The sequence below is a fragment of the Vigna umbellata genome, chromosome 4 (assembly GCF_029865625.1).
Source record: "Vigna umbellata cultivar VRB3 chromosome 4, Vumbellata_1.0, whole genome shotgun sequence".
NCBI lineage: Eukaryota > Viridiplantae > Streptophyta > Magnoliopsida > Fabales > Fabaceae > Vigna > Vigna umbellata.
The window spans coordinates 5,528,608-5,548,764 of record NC_142168.1 but is presented as its reverse complement, the minus strand read 5'-3'; the positions used below and the strand labels follow the sequence as shown (position 1 = coordinate 5,548,764).

At 35.3% G+C, this 20,157-nt stretch overlaps 3 protein-coding genes and 1 pseudogene across 3 annotated transcripts; 1 reads left to right on the top strand and 3 right to left on the bottom strand.

Annotated features, from left to right (window-relative positions):
* Positions 1 to 1,038: 1,038 nt before the first annotated feature.
* On the top strand, positions 1,039 to 2,931 carry LOC124820072 (sm-like protein LSM6A). The gene is made up of 4 exons (XM_047291700.2): positions 1,039 to 1,198; positions 1,556 to 1,690; positions 2,407 to 2,520; positions 2,651 to 2,931. The coding sequence occupies exons 2-4, from the start codon at positions 1,576 to 1,578 to the stop codon at positions 2,695 to 2,697; spliced, it is 276 nt and encodes a 91-aa protein (XP_047147656.1). The 5' UTR covers positions 1,039 to 1,198; positions 1,556 to 1,575; the 3' UTR covers positions 2,698 to 2,931.
* Positions 2,932 to 4,262: 1,331 nt separating this feature from the next.
* LOC148199112 (protein DETOXIFICATION 51 pseudogene) lies at positions 4,263 to 5,079 on the bottom strand (annotated as a pseudogene).
* A 483-nt stretch (positions 5,080 to 5,562) lies between these two features.
* Positions 5,563 to 7,457, bottom strand: LOC148199111 ((+)-neomenthol dehydrogenase-like). The gene is made up of 5 exons (XM_088112190.1): positions 7,299 to 7,457; positions 6,548 to 6,794; positions 6,345 to 6,386; positions 6,088 to 6,264; positions 5,563 to 6,000 (listed from the first exon to the last, which is right to left on the bottom strand). The coding sequence occupies exons 1-5, from the start codon at positions 7,316 to 7,318 to the stop codon at positions 5,623 to 5,625; spliced, it is 864 nt and encodes a 287-aa protein (XP_087968316.1). The 5' UTR covers positions 7,319 to 7,457; the 3' UTR covers positions 5,563 to 5,622.
* Positions 7,458 to 12,761: 5,304 nt separating this feature from the next.
* Positions 12,762 to 19,763, bottom strand: LOC148199110 ((+)-neomenthol dehydrogenase-like). The gene is made up of 5 exons (XM_088112189.1): positions 19,605 to 19,763; positions 18,854 to 19,100; positions 18,650 to 18,691; positions 13,385 to 13,561; positions 12,762 to 13,295 (listed from the first exon to the last, which is right to left on the bottom strand). Exons 1-5 carry the CDS (start codon positions 19,622 to 19,624, stop codon positions 12,918 to 12,920), a joined length of 864 nt encoding a protein of 287 aa, XP_087968315.1. The 5' UTR covers positions 19,625 to 19,763; the 3' UTR covers positions 12,762 to 12,917.
* Positions 19,764 to 20,157: the final 394 nt, after the last annotated feature.

Below are 20,157 nucleotides of genomic sequence, written 5' to 3'. Positions count from 1 at the left end.
TGTTTGTTAATTACAATGTATCGTGTTATGGTTTTTCAACTGCATGCATGATTGGAATCAATTGCCGTCTTCACTATCATAATTAACGAAAGGTGGGAATGCTATAAGAATATTACAAGCAAAAATTGTTCAAAGAAATTAGCATAAGAAAAATAATTCATTACGAACAATGTCAATGTATGTCTTTACAAATTACAAGAACATGTTGACCGATTTCCTTTTGGATTTGGATATTGTAGACGGCACTTGCAACTCATTGATTTTATCCTCAAGTCATTCAAATTTAAATTTGAACTTATAATCTTTTTAATAAATAAATATATATTGAATAGAGATAAGATTTTTTTTTATAAATTCATTATTCTGAAATATTAGGTTAAAAATATATCAATTCCTTAATTAAATTGGTTTTACGTTTCATTTATGTTGTATCAGATCAATAGTAAAGCTCTTTATATCACCATTCTTAAATTAAAGTTGCAAAATTTGAAAGCATGTATGTGTTTTTTAATTTTTAATTCTCGTTTCATTTCTTTACAAATAATTTTTAATTTCTTAAAAAAACATATAAATTTCAGATTTTAGACTCTAAAAAAAGTCTTTTTTTAATATTAAATTGTAGTTGAATCGGTACTGATAAAGTAGAATTAGTAATAATTATTATTGTTATTTAATAAGCAAAATAACATGTTAGTATTTTGTATTAATAATTAGATGATATTTAACCGAAGATAGACTAGACTTGCTTAATTTTAAAATACTAAAAAAGAAATGTATATCCACATTCTGTATTAAAATTTAATTAAATTAAGCTTGCTTATTAAAATAAAATGATAAAGACAGAGTTGAATTGAAACATATAATTTAAGCTTGATTTGCAAGATAAAATATGCTTTGTCTAATTTAAAAAAAATGAAAAGTGGTTGATCTGTAGCTTCTATTCTATCTGGTTCAAATATGATTAAAAAAAATACATTTTTAACTAATATAAGTTTATTTATTTTTTAGTTCCTTTTACGCACTGTTTGGGAGGAGCGTTACATAACTAGATTGGTTGATTTTGAAACCCTAGGGTTTTGTTTTTGGGCTTTTTCACGTTACTTGTGTCTTCTTATTTTGCCATATCTCTGTTTTCAGAAGCATCTGAGGAAGAGAAGAGAGAGTGGATCGCTGTCTGAAGACAATTCACTCATCTCAGGTACGCCCTTCTAAACCATTCTTCAAATTTCCACTCTCACTGTCACAACACTGTTCTTTCTTTCTGTTTCTTTTCTTTACTTTTCTTGTATATTGTATTATTTTTGTGAGTCTCGATTACGTAGCCTTTTCATGAACCTGGTTGAGGTCAAATTCCTGAGCTTTAATTCGAGACCGAATTAGAGAGGGTCGATTGGAATTTCGAGAGAGACTTACCAGCTCACTCCATATTTTTTGTTTTATTCTGTTAACTCCCCGTAAGGTGTTTGTGAAAATGTTTCAGTGAGGAGGCAGCTTGATTGCCTTATCCGGTGCCTGGGTGTGGAATTGATTGAAGTTATTCTATTTTCCTTGGCAGGTTTTTGTACTTAAGATAAAATGAGTGGAACAGAGAAAGGAGGATCCGGAACCACAAAAACCCCTGCTGATTTCCTCAAATCCATTCGTGGAAGGCCGGTTGTCGTCAAGCTCAATTCTGGTGTTGATTACCGAGGTTTCTCTCTTCATTTACTACTTTTTTTCGTCTTCCCTACCCTAGATACGCAGACCAAGATTGTTTGCCAAATGTTGATAAAAGTTAGAGACTGTCAGTGCCGACATGTTTTGGTTTATTTTCTGTCATGTTTTTATATTGGGTATGTATGGGTTTGTGTGCTTGTGCAAGTCCGTTGTCTGATGATTCTTTAGAATATTGGTGAATTAATGGGTATATCTTGGTTGGATATGATTTATTGATATGTTAATGCGTGGTCCATATTTTCTTGTCACAACTTTTTCTGCTTTGTTGAGAGAAAACCTGATGATTTGGTTGATTGGATGAGAAGGAAACTTCTTTATTTAGTCTAATGGTAATTATTGTTATATTTTGATCTCAGATATTGATTTAGGCTTCTGGGCAACCTATGTTTGGCCCCTGCCCAAAATTGTTGGATACGTGGAGTAATAAGAATAGAATGTAATTATTTTTTTATATATATCAAACGCTGGGTACTTCTTTTCATATAGACACGTTTTTCACTCACGATTGAAGATCATAGTTTATGACTTTATGATACGTTTCTGAGAGTACTTGAAAAGGAATTGATTGCTAATGGATTTACATTGTGAATTTGCCTATTGGTCTCATCCCCACTGTATAGTTTGTATCTGTTATGTTATGCTTCTGTGTATGCATGAAGTAGGCTCACTCTTTTTGGCTAAATCTCGCAGGTATACTTGCTTGTCTAGATGGCTATATGAATATTGCAATGGAGCAGACAGAGGAATATGTCAATGGACAACTGAAGAACAAGTATGGTGACGCTTTCATCCGAGGAAATAATGGTACTAATATTTGAAATGCAATGTTATAAACACATACACACATATTTATGGAAAATTGAGATTTTGTTTATTATACACAATAGATATTTGACTGAGTAAATAATTGGAAAATTTATTTTATTTGATGCAGTTCTATACATCAGTACCTCAAAGAGGACTCTAGCAGAGGGGGCGTAGAATGTATAGGATTGTTGATGTTTTTTAATGTTTGGAAGATGCGTATGATTTTTTAGAGACTGCCTTTATGTTGCAACTCTTGCCTATTGTAGACGATTTGCCCTGGTTATATATATATGTAAGGCAAAGCAGTATGGTCAGTTTGTAAAATGCATGTTGACACATTTTGATAGACTTTTTAACCTACTTTGAAAATTCAAAATTGTAATAGAAACTTCTATCGCTTTGATTTTTCTTTTAGTTTTTTAAATGACATGTTACTATGTTATATATTATGCCTGTTTAAATCTTATTTGGGGAGTTCATGACTTGGTTGGATGGCTCAACTTGTTCCAACTGTCAATGTGGTCTGAACTCTAAAGTTAACCATCCTCCACCATGTGGTATATAATCCACTAAGTTTGGGCCCTCATACTGTAATGATTATATTCATCGAGCAATGGTTGTAGATGCAAAAGGGCGGTTATTGACAGTGATTGTCTGGTTTGATTTGATTAGCATAAACTCTGATGAATAAGTTTGAGGTTTTGTCGTTTTGTTTAACCAATTGAAATTTGATAGTATTAAAAATAAATACAGTGATACATTTGGAAGGTTAGAAATTGAGAAAGAAAATGCTTTAGTATATATCGTGAAGGGACTTTTGGGTCTGTTTCTTCCTTAGCTTATTTACTGTTTTCTTTTTCAATGCTAAAGAAAATACGGCTAAGAACATTCATGGTCGACTTCTAATTTGAAATGTTTTTCTAAATCTAACTCAGATTCGCATGATGTAATAAAGGGTTAAATATGTTTTTAGTCCTTAAACTATTGGTCGTTTTTGGTTTTCATCCCTCTTTCAAAGTAAGGTACAATTTGGTCCTTATTTTTTTGAAAACGCTCGTTTTAGTCCTCAAAAACTAACACCGTTTAAAAAGTTGGTCCTCATTTAGCAACAAAATGAGCACTAAAACCAAAGTTCCGAGGACTAAAATGAACGTTTCGAAAAGAATGAGGACCAAATTGTATCTTACTTTGAAAGAGGGACGAAAACTAGAAAAGGCCAATAGTTTAGGGACTAAAAACATATTTAACCCTGTAATAAATAATGCTATCTTCCTCCTAAAAATTCGTGGAAAATGAAAACAAGAATTCAATGAGGGGACATGTAATATCGAATTCACTTGGGAATTTTCTCCTTTTGTTCTTTTCTTTACAACGTCGCCCATTCAAGTGATAGCTTGTTAGTTTGGGATACGTGCCTTAGTATATGTTAGTAAATACTAACATTTTAGTTTTTTTGTTTTTTTGTCTTTAATTTTGAATCGTACTACTTTAACTACTTCAAATGCCCGTTAATTTTTTTCTTCAATAAAACATTATTCAAAATGCATAAATGGGCGTAATTTCGTTCTGATTTCTATGTAAGAAAATTCTTTAAATTTTCTCCCTCAAAAATTTAAAACTTATAATTTCAGTTTGAGAGCTACTTTCTCCACCACCCCAATTCTTCCTTCCACCTCTCCAATTTTTTTTTAATTACAAAACTATCCTTTTCACTTTAACTCTCGATGTAGCCCCCCAACTCTCACCCCCAACTCTCATTTTCACTCTCTCTCCAAATGCGTTTGTTCCGAACGAGTGAAAACTGCAAAACACAACGAAGAGGGAAAAACGTAAATAAAGGAAGTTGTTTGAATGAGTATACCCATGGAAGCAACGGTTGAAGTGCCAAAAGCTCACACAAAACTATCATGATCTCGTACCACCACCACTCCAGGCAAACGGAGACACAGCTTGGCGCGGCGAGCCGGAGCAGCGGCTTCAACCCGGAGAGACAGTCTCGGGTTAGCGCGGCGCAGCGAAGGCCTGTGAGGCACACGTGCGTGGCGAGGAAGAGGAGAATGGAGAAGCTGGAGGCAGCGGAAGCTGCCGCGACGCCGGCGAGGCCGTGGCGGAGTCGCATGATGAGAAGGTAGTTGTAGGGGAAGTGGAGGAGGGTTCCAGCCAGGGACGCTAAGGTGACGGGTGGGTGACGCCCTGCGCGCGAAGGTAAATGCGGATTGGATGAAGAAAGGAGTGGGTGGGGAGGTCGGGGAGGGAAAAGATGAGGTAGGTGTGTGCCATGCGGGTGATGTTAGGGTCCTGGTGCAAAGGTAGAAGGATGTTTGAGATGTTGAGCAAGAGGAACGATATTGGGATAGAGCAGAGTATCAGAAACATTACACAGCAGTTTGCGCCAAAGGACTCGATAGCACCGACCGAATAACATGTGATGTTGGCAAAGGCTATTCCTAAGGATTCCGTCGCCAGTTTCAGGTCTCTTAATATCCATCAGCGCCCAGACCAGGCTTCAACGGATGTGCACATCCGTTTGGCCTTGAATGAATCGGAAGTTAACATCCGTTTATATTCATGACAAGGGCAAAAAAAGAACGTGGAGGTGCAGCGCACAGTATGTGGTGGTGGAGGGAGTAACTCCCTTTCAGTTTTTATAAAATAACATTTTGGATTTGGTCCTTTGCATTTATGGACTTGCGTATATTTATTGTCAAATCAGTAATTTGTTAATAGGAGAGTTTTTCTTTATCACTTTCGTGTAACTATTTTTATTATTAGTTATCAAACACTAATTTATGTCATTTGCATATAATCTTAAAAATGATATAACATTTATGCTTATTGAAAATCTATCAGTTATAGATTTAAGTTATAACAAACCCTACATATTAATACATATGCAAGTTACTTAACTATAGTAAATAGGATGAAACACGACAAAGAAAAGAGTAGAACATATTAAATGACCAACTTGCAAGTAATCCTCCACAATTCCACTCAACACATCACGTAAGAGTAAAACATGACAAAGAAAAGAGTAGAACATATGAGCAAGAGGCCCTTTATTCAATTGCATTGTATTATTGTAACTGCATGAATGCAAATTTAAAAGTTGGACAATTCTTGCCTAACATAGAAAAGGCCAGAAGGGGAACCATCAGGAAAAAGTGCCAATCTCACAACACTAGCAGCACCTTCATCAACTGATAAGATGCCAGAGTTTTTGTTGATGTCTGTTTTCACAAAACCCGGGCACAGACTGTTAATAATCATGTTTTGATGCTTCTTTGCTAGAATCCTTGTGTATGAATTCATGGCTGCTTTTGAGACAATATAGGCAGACACCAAGGTTGGCCAGCCTTTAGTTTCTAAGGAATCTTCTTTGAAGTCTTTGATAAACTCTCTGAGCACCTCGTCTATTTTCTCTTCTGTAAGATTTTCAGCATCATTAAGCACCCCTTTAGCCCATTCGTTTGCTATGTTCTGAAATATCATCATAACAAAATTTTGCCAACGTTTAGAAGGGAAAGTAAACCATCTTTCAAATGAATTGTTTAGGCATTCTTATACCTTTAACAATCCCGATTGGGAGGAAACATTCACAATCCTTGGAGAGTTGGATAATTGCAGAAGGGGAAGAAATTCCTCAGTTACTTGCTTTGCACCATAGTAGTTTGTTGTTAGGCACTTTTCAACCATCTCATAAGTTTGAGTGAGTTCCTCCCAGTTAAATGCTGATCCCTCCTCCTGAATTCATGTTGAAGAAACTCCAAAAAACATTAACAGAGGCTCCACAGAGACAAATATACATACATATACACACTCACCACTTCATCCAGATTGACACCATTTATTCCTGCATTGTTCACCTACACAAATTTGTTATTCTTAAATGGTTAAAAATTGAGTTGTCATATGAAGCTAAACAATAACAATTAAGACAAATACCACATTCCATCATATTTCCAAATTACAATTCACTAATTTGCTGTTTTACTGATAGCAAAAGAAATGAGAAACTGGGTCTTACCAAAATATCAAGTTTCCCAAACTGTGTCTTAACAAATTCTACTAGAGAACGAATACTAGCAGAGTGAGTGACATCGAGCTGGTGAAAAGTCACCAAATCAGAGAGACCATAATCTTTCAATTTCCCAATGGCTTCTTGGCCTCTGTTCTCATCTCTGGCAGTGAGCACCACCTTCACTCCATTTGAGGCCAACTGTTTAACAGTCTCAAACCCTATCCCTTTATTTGCTCCAGTTACAACAGCATACCTTTCACATCAAACCACACACATTTCTACAAATCATGTAAACATTCATAATAGTGTTTGATCTCATTAGAAAAATAAGACCGGCACAAATAATTTTTCTCTCCTGGTTTTGTAGACTGGACTTTAATTCAAATTATAAAGTAAACAATCATGTTAATTCTAGAAATTGAAACAAGCTATTGCATTAGTTTCTGAATTTAAAAAAAAAAATTCAAACAAGTTCTTAAACTTAGGTTTCCAAGTCACATTTTTAAACTTTTGATCTAATACCACTGTAAATTTGTATTTTCAGGAAACCCTTTCTTTGGATCTGACAGGTGTTAGTTTTTATCAGCAAAAGATTCAAACTTGTTATATCTATCCCTCATCTTCAGGAACTTAGAGACGAATTTAAAAGTAACTTCAATTAAATTGGTGTTCATTCCAAGATACAAGAGTGGTACGTAGGAATAGTGTGGTCATGTCTACATGAAGAAAGCATGGACTAAAGGGGTGAAATACTAACCTTAGATTTTGCTCTGCCATAGAAATGCTGAAACTGAATGGATGTGTTAATAATGTTAGTGGTTTTCTCCAAAACCAGGTGGCAAATATAATGAAGTGTACCAGCTTCTTTTATAGTCGATGATGTTTTTTTTGGTAGCTTCGTTGACTGGGACACTTACAAAGTTTTGTAGTGGCGGTGGAACATTGGTGCAACTGGGGACGTGGGTGTATCAAACTCACAATTTTTTTCTTCTTAAATACTAGTTTCTATTTTTATTGAGTTTGATTCTTATTTTTGTTAATTTAGTCATTTTGTTAATGTTATATAAATAATTAATGATGAATAATGTAGGTCAAATATCGTGATGTTTTTTACATATTTTACAATATTAAAATAAATCATTAAAATTACTATTATTGTGACAGAGAAAACAAGAAAAGGAAAATCTAAGAAAAGTTATTTCAACAGAAAGAAAAATTATATTTAAATTTGACAATTTTATTTTATAATCTATTAATATAATGTTATCACATTTTTATTTAATAGTTTGTGTGATTGTTAATCTCTTAAAATTTTAAATCAGTTCTCATTTTTTTTTATTTTCATTCTAATGGTAAATCAATTCTAACCTTACATTAGAAATATTTAATAAAAATATTAATATAACATTTATATAAAAATAAATTTAATCTTAATTTTAAAAAGTCAAACTTGTTCCATTTAAAAGGAATAACTCAATTATATAAAATTGTATGAAATTAACGAATTTATGGATCAAATTGAATATAAAATACTAAAACATCATATTACACTAACATGTGATACTGTTACAATCACATGACACGCTAGTGGATTAAGACATGAACATTTTTTAAAGTTAAAATAATTAAAAAAACAACTGACATATAACATACATTCTTCATTATCGATTAATTATTTATACGATATTAATTAAATTAAACAAAACTCACAAAAATTAAGACCAAATTGAAAAAAAAAATTAGAATTAAATTAAACAATCTCAACAAAAATAGAAATCAAATTAGTATTTAAACGAAACTTTTTCATCATTACCCAAATACTATGATATGTGTTTGAAGCAAAATAAGATATATGAAATTGACTAATTATTTTGATATGTTGATCAATCTCGTTGTTCTCTGGGTCATGTTAGTTCAACTTCAGGATAATAAATATGTAATTTATGTCTCTCTTGTTAAAAAAAACCGTGACCTATACAAATAATTTGACCTATACAAATAATTTGACTCTTTAACGTGGTTATTTTCATTGAACTATAACACTCTGTTTAAATAGAGTCTTAAGTCAAGGGCAAATAATAAAAAGTAAAAACAATTATCAACTAACTTAAAATAAAAAACTATTTAATATATCCTTATCTTATATCAACAAAATAAAATAATGTTATACCTAAATAGATGAAAAATCAAAACAATCTATTTTTATTTTACTTTTATCAAAAGTAAAATAAATATTATTTATTTTATTTTTATCAAAATCAAAATAAATATTACTATATTCAAACTAATAAAATAAGATTCAAACAAAATTATTAATAAATCTCTAAAATTTAAGTCTATCCTAATATCTCTTATCTCTTACCTCTTTATCTTGGACCTCTTTATAGTTTTGTAATGGACTTTTTATTATAGTGAGTCTATTTACACCCCAAACTCCACTAATCTTGATTAAGGCTTTAGTTAGAATGGTTTTTTGCTTTAAATCGTTCCATTTGAACCATTAAGTTTTTCTAGTAAAAATGTCATCTTAGTCAATTGTTAGTTAGTATGGTAAAATATCATCTCAGTTGCTTGATTAATATTATAAAAATACCATCTGAGTTTGGCCAAATGACAAGTTGATTATTAGTTAACTCGTTGATCGGACAAGACATATTGTACACAAACTTTCCCAGCTCGAACATAATGAAAGAGTTATAAAAAGGTTTAAATACAAGACAATAACTCTTAACATTGATAATATCACGTGTCACACCATGATACCTAACATGTGGACAATAAACTTTTTTACTAAAAACAAAAAAAAAAACTACTTTGACATTGATAATAATATTAGTTGTAATATATTATCGAAAAAGAACTAAGTGAATTTTTCAAAAATTGTTACTTAGTTGAAGAAAAAAAAAATATAAGTAAAAACCAACTTTTTAAACAAGTAATTAAGCCTTATATATTAACATTTTAGTTTTTTGTTCTTTTGTCTTTAATTTTGAATTGTACTACTTTTGTACTTCAAGTGCCAGTTAGTTTTCTTCTTCAATAAAACATTATCCAAAGGCGTAATTTATAATTTTAGTTTTTATAAAATAACATTTTGGATTTGGTCCTTACTTGCATTGTTAATAGGAGAGTGTTTCTTTATCACTTTCGTGTGACTTTTTTTTTATTATTAGTTATTGTACTGTATGGACTGTGTACTGTATGGACCGGTCGGTCCAGGAGCAATCCCGAGACTCAGCCAACCACCAGCGTTTCTCCCATCTTACTCTTAACAGCATGGGAGGGCGGCTGTTCGTGTAGAGATTCACTTCACACGCTGTCATCTGACCGACCGTTCCACCATTCTGGAGTAATGTCGGCTTATCACTCGGACGACCTATTAAGACCGACCGGCAGGTAAGCCAGGTAGTTAAGATGAAAGATTAAGGTAAATCAGGATTAGAGCTATTGGGCTGGAGTTGGACCGTGATTAACTTTTCACTAATCCCAAGCCCATAACAAAAACTATAAATAGAGGTCAGAGGTTAGTGATAGCCAGGTTGCATTTACTGCACATTTATTACTGTTTCATAAAAATCGCCAACAGTTCCGTACTGACTTTGACATCAGAGAATCTTTGACAGGTTCCCCGGACGGTAGGAGTGGACAACAGAGTTTGGAGCGAGATCGGACGACAAGTGGACAAGAGGGCAAATTGTGGAGGCATTTGGTAACTTAGTCCCCAAATAACCGAAACAGTTATTAAACATTAATTTATGTCATTTGAATATAATCTTAAAAATGATATAAAATTTATGCTTCTTGAAAATCTATCAGTTATAGATTTAAGTTAGAACAAACCTTACATATCAATACATATCCAAGTTACTTAACTATAGTAAATAGTAGGCTTAATAGCCTCTTTTGTCCCTAGTTTTGCTCGATTATGTCAATTTGGTTCATGGTTTTAAAAAAGTGTCAACTTGGTCCTCACTTATTAAATTTTGCATCAAAATTGTCCCTTTCGTTAAATAGAAACAAACAGCGTTAAGGATGGATGATCTGGCAGTATTTAATGATAACGTGTCATTACACGTTGAGGTGAATATTAAATATATGATTTTTTTAATTGGGAAAAAATTGATTCAGAGTATTTTGATTTGTGGGAAATTAGGGTCTTTCCTCAACAGAGTGGAGAAAGTGCGATGGAGAAGAGACTTCGTCCGCAGCGGAAGAATTCATTTCCTTATCCACCAAACAAAACCTCATATCTTCAAAATCCTAATTCAAAACCCTAATCCATTCCATTAAACCCTCCTCTCCTCTGTGTACCTCTCTCCCTTCCACCCTCTTTGATTTCATCTCCGCCTCCGTCCAATCCTTCAAGAACCTTCTAGGGCCCAACTCGAACAAAACCCTGTCTCCCCTCATTGTCCTCCCTCCAAGCGTCGCCGAAGCTCCTCCCGCTACTCCAAACCTGAACTAGTTGACGAGAAACCTGGACTTATCGCGCGCCTCGAAATTCTTGCCCACATTGCTCTGTTATGCTTTTCGCATCCAAGAAAATTGTTCCTGCTCTCTACTTTGCTTCCCGGCATTCAGGCTGAATCGCTTGCCCTGGATCGCTGAAGCTCCATGCTACAACCCTCTACGCCTCGATCCAGTTCATTTTGGAAGCGGAAAACCCAACCTCCATTGACGCACAAGAACAGCAACCACAGCGTTGTCCAAAACCCCAATCGAAAAGAGCCCCAAATTGCAGAACCTTAATCACATAGAAACCATCTCCACCGCGAGAATCCTCATCGCGCATCAAAATCATGCCTCCTCAGACCTGCAAAGCAAGAGAACCAAACCAGAACATGGATAAATCGCAACGCAGCCATTTGAAAATTTGGGTTGGTGGGGGCGTAAGAAAGAGGAGTTTGGGGGTGGGGGTGGTGATAGGGTGTGGGAGGCGGAGCTGGGCAGAAGGGGAAGTGAGAGAGGGAGCAAGTGCGACAGATATTCGGTGGAGGAGTAGGACGCCATTCCTGCAACACTCTTTTTGGAAGAAGAAGATTTGATCAGAGAAGGAGAAGTGGGACGCTAACTGTCACATTAATTATAATTAAAAGTAATTAAAAGTAATTAAAAGAAAAAGATTAATCCAAATTAATTATAATTAAATGAAATACTAAATACGTCACCACGCATACAATTTAAAAATGTCACGTCTTCTGTCAGATCATCCATCCTTAAGGTCGTTTGTTTCTATTTAACGGAAGGGACAATTTTGATACAAAATTTAATAAGTGAGGACCAAGTTGACACTTTTTTAAAACCATGAACCAAATTGACATAATCGAGCAAAACTGGGGACAAAAGAGATTATTAAACGTAAGTAGTATGACAAAAATATTTATGTCTCTCGCTATTCTCGGTGGATAATTGCACCCATGTATATCTATTATCTACTGTTAATATGTATTTTAGTACTTATTTATAAAGAAAATGGGTACAAATATTACACTATTTGTATATGTGGATATTATACTATTTATAATTACATGTATTATATTATTTGTATCTACAAGTATTTATTACCTACAAAAAATAAACATAAAAATTTAATTTATATTTTATTAAATTAAATTTAATTAAAATTAAAATTTAATTTATAATTTATTAAGTTAAATATAATTAAAATTTTAATTTAATTCAATTTATATTATATTTTATATTTTTTTATAATTTTATTTATATTTTATTTTAAAAATTTACAAAATATTATTTTTAAATAATCAAAATATTTGTGAATTTTATAAAATCTCAAGATATTTTTTCAATTAATATTCAGCGGATAACGAATTAAATTTTATTTTACGAATCAAACCGTAAATAAATACTATTCATATCCAATCTAATTCGTTGTTATCCTAATAGAGAATAGATGTTGGACTAAACTTGTATTCATATAGAACAAAAGAAACACCACTAGTTATTAGGTTGAAGTTTGAAAGTAAACATGAAAACAGTGGAAAGATTAACACGGCATAGTTATTTTATATTAGATTATCAAGAATGTAAGTGAGATATAGGACCATCATGCGCAAACAAATTCAATTAAGTAATTTTTTTTCCATATATTTTAGGCTTAACAATTTACTGGAATTGATAATAAAAAATTTCTTAAACAAGGAATAGTTCATCTCATGAACTTAAACCGTAAAAACTCATAAAATGATGACAAACAGGAAAATGTGAGAAGATAAAGGTCCAACTTGTAAGTAATCCTCCACAATTCCACTCAACACATCACGTAAGAGTAAAACATGATAAAGAAAAGAGTAGAACATATGAGCAAGAGGCACTTTGTTCTATTGCATTGTATTATTGTAACTGCATGAATGCAAATTTAAAAGTTAGACAATTGTTGCCTAATATAGAAAAGGCCAGAAGGGGAACCATCAGGAAAAAGTGCCAATCTCACAACACTAGCAGCACCTTCGTCAACTGATAAGATGCCAGAGTTTTTGTTGATGTCTGTTTTCACATAACCGGGACACAGACTGTTAATAATCATGTTTTGATGCTTCTTTGCTAGAATCCTTGTGTATGAATTCATGGCTGCTTTTGAGACCATATAGGCAGACCAGAAGGTTGGCCAGCCTTTAGTTTCTAAGGAATCTTCTTTGCAGTCTTTGGTAAACTCTTTGAGCACCTCGTCTATTTTCTCTTCTGTAACATTTTCAGCATCATTAAGCACCCCTTTAGCCCATTCGTTTGCTATGTTCTGAAACATCACATCATTACAAAATTTTGCCAACGTTTAGAAGGGAAAATAAACCATCTTTCAAATGAATTGTTTAGGCATTCTTATACCTTTAACAATCCTGCTTGGGAGGAAACATTCACAATCCTTGGAGAGTTCGATAACTGCAGAAGGGGAAGAAATGCCTCAGTTACTTCCTTTGCACCGTAGTAGTTTGTTGTTAGGCAATTTTCAACCATCTCATAAGTTTGAGCGTGTTCCGTCCAGTTAAATGCTGATCCCTCCTCCTGAATTCATGTTGAAGAAACTCAAAATAACATTAATAGAGGCTCCACAGAGACGAATATATATATATATATATATATATATATATATATATATATATATATATATATATATATATTGTTGGATTCGAGTGTGAAACAGAGAAACAGAAAATCTAGAAAAGAAAGAAGAGAAAACGCAGAGAGAAATGATCTGAATATTTCGTGATTGAAAAATTGATTTAATATATAGCCAATCCAAGCGACAGAAAAAAGACTGAACGATCGTAAGAAGTAGAGGCCGAATGCAGGTCGAGTACAGCAAAGATCGAGCAGCACAACCAAGAACAAAAGCGAGCGTACAAGACAGAGCGTACATAACCGAACGAACAGAAGAGAACGTTCGGTCACAAACGACCAGAACAAACCGAACATACACTAACCAAAAAAGTAACGAGCGGTTATAAACATGAAACCGAACGGTCGGCAACAATAGGAGAGTCTAAACAACAAATCTCCACCTAGACTCAACTATTACAAGAAACAAAATTATCGAATGATACACAAAAATTACAGACAGATCGCAATCCTGGACAACAACTTCAGAAACTTCTCTTTAGCGAGCAGCTTAGTCACCATATCTGCAAGGTTGTCATCAGATGCAATTTTGCAGATTTGGACATCACTAAATTCCACAATGTTCTTGACAAAATGCAGCTTGACGTCAATATGCTTTGTTCTAGAATGGTAGATCTGATGGTTGGCCAAATGTATGGCGCTCTAACTGTCACAATGAACCTGGACGGTCATTTGATCAATACCCAATTCCCGAATCAAGCCTTTTAACCACATTGCCTCCTTTGCCCCTTCAACGAGCGCACAGTATTCAACTTCAGTGGTTGAAAGGGCAACGACTGATTGCAATGTAGACCTCCAGCTTACAGTAGTACCGAACAGTGTAAGCACATATCCCGAACGAGATTTCCTTGTGTCCATGCACCCGACAAAATCTGAATCCACAAAACCTTCAATATATCCTCCACCTTGAAAGTTATTATGGAAGAGTAATCCAGTATCAAGAGAACCCCGTATGTATCTAAGCATCCACTTCAACGCTTCCCAGTGAATTTGTCCAGAATCAATCATAAACCGACTGAGAACACTTACCCCATGCGCCAGGTCAGGTCTTGTGCAGACCATGCCATACATGATGCTCCCAATCCCACTTGAAAATGGAACATATTCCATCTTCCTTCTTTCAGCCTCAGTCTTCGAGCATTGTTCTTTGGTGAGTTTCAAGTGTTGACCGATTGGTATGCCAGACGGTTTGGATTCAGTCATCCGATACCTTGAAATCCCCTTCTGCAAATAACTCTTTTGAGATAAAAACAAGTTTCCCTTCAGTTTATCTCTCTTTATGTCAATGCCCAAGATCCGCCTTGCTTCTTCAAGCTCCTTCATTCCGAAAGCACCACCCAACGTTGCTTTCATCTCATGAATCATGCTCCTGTCACTGTTGGCAATCAGAATATCATCCACTATAGAAGAAGATACAGAACCTCATTGTTACGATGCAGAGTATACACGCAGTCATCATAATTGCACCGCTTGAAGTTCAGCTTTATCAAAAAATCATCAAATTTTCTGTACCATTGTCTTGGACTTTGCTTTAAGCCATAAAGCGACTTCTGTAACAGGCAGACCCTATCATCCACAGCAAATCCCTCCGGCTGCTTCATATAAACTGTTTCCTCCAGGTCTCCATCCAGAAACACAATCCTCACATCCAACTGTTCTAGATGCAAATAGTAACTATCGCCATTAAAACTCTGACCGAACAATGCTTTACAACAGGAGCAAAAATCTCATGATAATCTACACCTTCAATCGGAGTAAAGCCTTTGGCAACAAGTCTTGCTTTGTACCTTGCTTTCTCACCTCTTGGTATAGCTTCTTTTTTCTTGAAGATCCATTTTGAACCTACAACCTTCTTACCCTTTGGCAGATCCACCAATCTCCACGTGCTATTTTTCCTCAACGCCTTCAACTCTTCCTCCATAGCACCCTACCAAAGATGTCGATCACTGCTGTGAAGAGCCTCCTTGTAACTTCTCGGTTCACCCGAGCTTTCAAGATCTTCAGCAGCATTCAAGGCATAGCAAATTAAATTTGTCTCTCCAAACCGTTTGGTTGGCTTAGAGATTATCCTTTCCCTATCACGGACAAGTTGATAATTCCTCAATTCATCACCAGCTCCTCTTGAGTGACTCACATCACCAGATATACCATCTGTATCATCACCAAGATCTGTACGTATTTCACCCGTTCGGTTTTCCTCAAATGACCGAACGTTTTCATCTTGCCCTTCACCCGTTCGGTCTTCCTCAGCCAACGACCGAACGTCCCCATCAGTAGTATGCTCCACCTCAACGAGCGTTTTCTTCTCGCATCCAGGATTTTCAGCATGCACTGCCATTCTCGTTTCGTGAAAAATGGCATCCCTACTAATTATCAGCTTGGACGATTTAGTATCTAACCTCCATAACCTGTATCCCTTAACTCCTTCAGCATATCCAAGGAATACACTTCTCACCGCTCGGGCATCCAACTTATCTCCTTTGACATGAGCGAACGCCAAAGAATCGAGCACCCTCAAGTGTGAGTAGTCAGCCGGTCGTCCACTCCAAACTTCCATTGGTGTCTTATAGTTGAGAGCCGAAGACAGACTCATGTTAATCAGGTATACGACTGTATTGGCAGCCTCTCCCCAGAAAGCCTTTGACAACCCTGATCCAAGAAGCATGCACCGAACCCTCTCCATAATTGTTCTGTTCATCCTTTCAGCCAAACCATTCTATTGAGTAGTTCCCACCACAGTCTTGTGCCTCCTGATCCCTTTAACCTTGCAGAACTCATTAAATTCATCTGAAACAAACTCAAGATCATTGTCAGTTCTCAGACATTTCAGCCTATACCCCAATTGGTTCTCGGTCTGAGTTTGCCACTCCTTGAATTTTTTAAACGTTTCAGATTTATTCTTTAGAACGTAAATCCACACTCTTCTTGAAAAATCATCAATTATGCTTAGGAAATACGCTCCTCCACCATGAGTCTGAGTTCTTGCAGGCCCCCATAAGTCAGCATGGGCGTACTCAAATGGTCGTTTGGTTAAGTGCTTCCCTTGACCGAACGATATCCTGTGTGATTTCCCCAAGACGAAATGGTCACAGAAATCCAGCTTCTGCAGTTTATCACCCAGAAGTAAGCCCTGCTTCTCCAATTCTTCAAGATCCTTCTCACTTATATGACCCATCCTCAAGTGCCAAAGCCGAGCGGTGTTCTCAATCTTCCCACTTGCTACCCAGACATGACCAATGACTGTGGATCCCTCCAGAATGTACAAGCCATTCTTCCTACTACCTTTGGCAACCACAGAATCTCCATAATACATCCTCATCACTCCATCCTCGACTTTCATGGTGTAACCTCCAAGATCAAAGGAACTTATTAAAATTAAATTTCTCTTCAGTTCAAACACATACCTCACATCCTACAGTATCATTTCCCGGTTATCAAACATCTTCAACCTTACCGACCCCACTCCTTGCACTCAGCAAGCCTTATTATTTCCCAGCAGCATGTTTCCATGTTCCTTCTGATCCATATTCTCAAAGAACTCCTTCACCGGACACATGTGATAGCTGCAGCCAGAATCCATGACCCAGCTCCTTTGAGAATCTTCAGACGAAGCCACCAGAACACTAGCAGATTCATATCCTTCAGAAGCCTCTGCCACATCAGCAATTTCCTACGGCCGAACATTTTTGCCCTTCTCTGGACAATACTTCTTGATATGTCCCATCTTCTGGCATTTGAAACATCTCACATGTTTCATACCCTCTGGCTTCGTCTTCTTCCCATTACCAGCCTGCTTCTTCCATTTCCCTTCCACTGAAAACAGCCCAGATGCCACCTCCTCGGTTGCCTTCGAATCTTGGAGCTTTTGAAACTCCTTGGTTCGAATTGACGTCACAACCTCCTCTAGCGTGATCACCTGATCTTTACCGTAGAGCAGGGCATCCCTGAAATGCTCGAAGGGTCTTGGAAGAGCATTCAGAAGAATAACTGCTTTATTTTCATCTTCCAATCGCAGATCAATATTCTCCAGATCATCAACAATCTTGTTGAATTTTGCAAGCTGTTCTTCTATGGTTCTTGACTCTGTCATCTTGAATGAATAGAGTTGTTGCTTCAAACACAACCTGTGACCCAGCGATCTCGTCATGTACAGAGATTCCAACTTCGCCCAGATTCCAGCCGTAGTCTTCTCCTTCGCAACCTCTCTCAGTGCCTTATCACCTAGACACCGAATGATTGCGCTTCTTGCTTTATCAACCATTCTTTTCTTCTCTTCTTGCGACATCGCAGCACCCATGTTCAACTCGCCCTTCAACGCTTCATCGCATCCCTTCTGTATCAAGATAACCTCCATCTTGATCTTCCACAGCCCGAAATCATTAGAACCATTGAACTTCTCAATGTCGAACTTGGTTGCCATTGCTTCTTGAGTTTCTTGATTCACTGGCCCAACGGTGGGCGCCAATTGTTGGATTCGAGTGTGAAACAGAGAAACAGAAAACCCAGAAAAGAAAGAAGAGAAAACAGAGAAAAATGATCTGAATATTTCGTGATTGAAAAATTGATTCTGAAAAACGAGGACACACTACAATATATAGCCAATCCAAGCGACAAAAAAAAGACTGAACAATCGTAAGTAGTAGAGGCCGAATGCAGGCCGAGTACAGCAAAGATCGAGTAGCACAGCCAAGAACAAAAGCGAGCGTACAAGACTGAGCATACATAACCGAACAAACAGAAGAGAACATTCGGTCACAAATGGCCAGAACAAACCGAACATACACTAACCAAAAAAATAACGAGCGGTTATAAACATGAAATCGAACGGTCGGCAACAATAGGAGAGTCTAAACAACATATACATATATATATATGTATACATATATATATATATATACATATATATATATATATATATATATATGTATGTATACATATATATATATATATATATGTATGTATACACATACTCACCATTCCATCCAGATTGATACCACTTATTCCTGCATTGTTCACCTGCACAAGAATTTGTTATTCTTAAATGGTTAAAAATTGATTTGTCATATGAAGCTAAAGAATAACAATTAAGACAATACAAAATTCCATCATATTTCCAAATTACAATTCACTAATTTGCTGTTTTACTGATAGCAAAAGAAATGAGAAACTGGGTCTTACCAAAATATCAAGTTTCCCAAACTGTGTCTTAACAAATTCTACTAGAGAACGAATACTAGCAGAGTGAGTGACATCGAGCTGGTGAAAAGTCACCAAATCAGAGAGACCATAATCTTTCAATTTCCCAATGGCTTCTTGGCCTCTGTTCTCATCTCTGGCAGTGAGCACCACCTTCACTCCATTTGAGGCCAACTGTTTAACAGTCTCAAACCCTATCCCTTTATTTGCTCCAGTTACAACAGCATACCTTTCACATCAAACCACACACATTTCTACAAATCATGTAAACATTCATAATAGTGTTTGATCTCATTAGAAAAATAAGACCGGCACAAATAATTTTTCTCTCCTGGTTTTGTAGACTGGACTTTAATTCAAATTATAAAGTAAACAATCATGTTAATTCTAGAAATTGAAACAAGCTATTGCATTAGTTTCTGAATTTAAAAAAAAAAATTCAAACAAGTTCTTAAACTTAGGTTTCCAAGTCACATTTTTAAACTTTTGATCTAATACCACTGTAAATTTGTATTTTCAGGAAACCCTTTCTTTGGATCTGACAGGTGTTAGTTTTTATCAGCAAAAGATTCAAACTTGTTATATCTATCCCTCATCTTCAGGAACTTAGAGACGAATTTAAAAGTAACTTCAATTAAATTGGTGTTCATTCCAAGATACAAGAGTGGTACGTAGGAATAGTGTGGTCATGTCTACATGAAGAAAGCATGGACTAAAGGGGTGAAATACTAACCTTAGATTTTGCTCTGCCATAGAAATGCTGAAACTGAATGGATGTGTTAATAATGTTAGTGGTTTTCTCCAAAACCAGGTGGCAAATATAATGAAGTGTACCAGCTTCTTTTATAGTCGATGATGTTTTTTTTGGTAGCTTCGTTGACTGGGACACTTACAAAGTTTTGTAGTGGCGGTGGAACATTGGTGCAACTGGGGACGTGGGTGTATCAAACTCACAATTTTTTTCTTCTTAAATACTAGTTTCTATTTTTATTCAGATTGGTTCTTATTTTTGTTAATTTAGTCATTTTCTTAATGTTATATAAATAATTAATGATGAATGATGTAGGTCAAATATCGTGATGTTTTTTACATATTTTACAATATTAAAATAAATCATTAAAATTATTATTATTGTGACAGAGAAAACAAGAAAAAGAAAATCTAAAAAAAGTTATTTCAACAAAAAGAAAAATTATATTTAAATTTGACAATTTTATTTTATAATCTATTAATATAATGTTGTCTCACATTTTTATTTAATAGTTTGTGTGATTGTTAATCTCTTA

Coding starts and splice junctions, on each gene's coding strand:
- LOC124820072 (XM_047291700.2), top strand. CDS start 1,576: ATGAGTGGAACAGAGAAAGGAGGATCCGGAACCACAAAAACCCCTGCT. Junction 1,691..2,406: donor TTCTGGTGTTGATTACCGAG/GTTTCTCTCTTC, acceptor TAAATCTCGCAG/GTATACTTGCTTGTCTAGAT. Junction 2,521..2,650: donor TTTCATCCGAGGAAATAATG/GTACTAATATTT, acceptor TATTTGATGCAG/TTCTATACATCAGTACCTCA.
- LOC148199111 (XM_088112190.1), bottom strand. CDS start 7,318: ATGGCAGAGCAAAATCTAAG. Junction 6,265..6,344: donor GTGTCAATCTGGATGAAGTG/GTGAGTGTGTAT, acceptor ACATGAATTCAG/GAGGAGGGATCAGCATTTAA. Junction 6,001..6,087: donor CCCAATCGGGATTGTTAAAG/GTATAAGAATGC, acceptor ATGATATTTCAG/AACATAGCAAACGAATGGGC.
- LOC148199110 (XM_088112189.1), bottom strand. CDS start 19,624: ATGGCAGAGCAAAATCTAAG. Junction 19,101..19,604: donor ATGGCAGAGCAAAATCTAAG/GTTAGTATTTCA, acceptor TTGATGTGAAAG/GTATGCTGTTGTAACTGGAG. Junction 18,692..18,853: donor TTGGGAAACTTGATATTTTG/GTAAGACCCAGT, acceptor ATTCTTGTGCAG/GTGAACAATGCAGGAATAAG.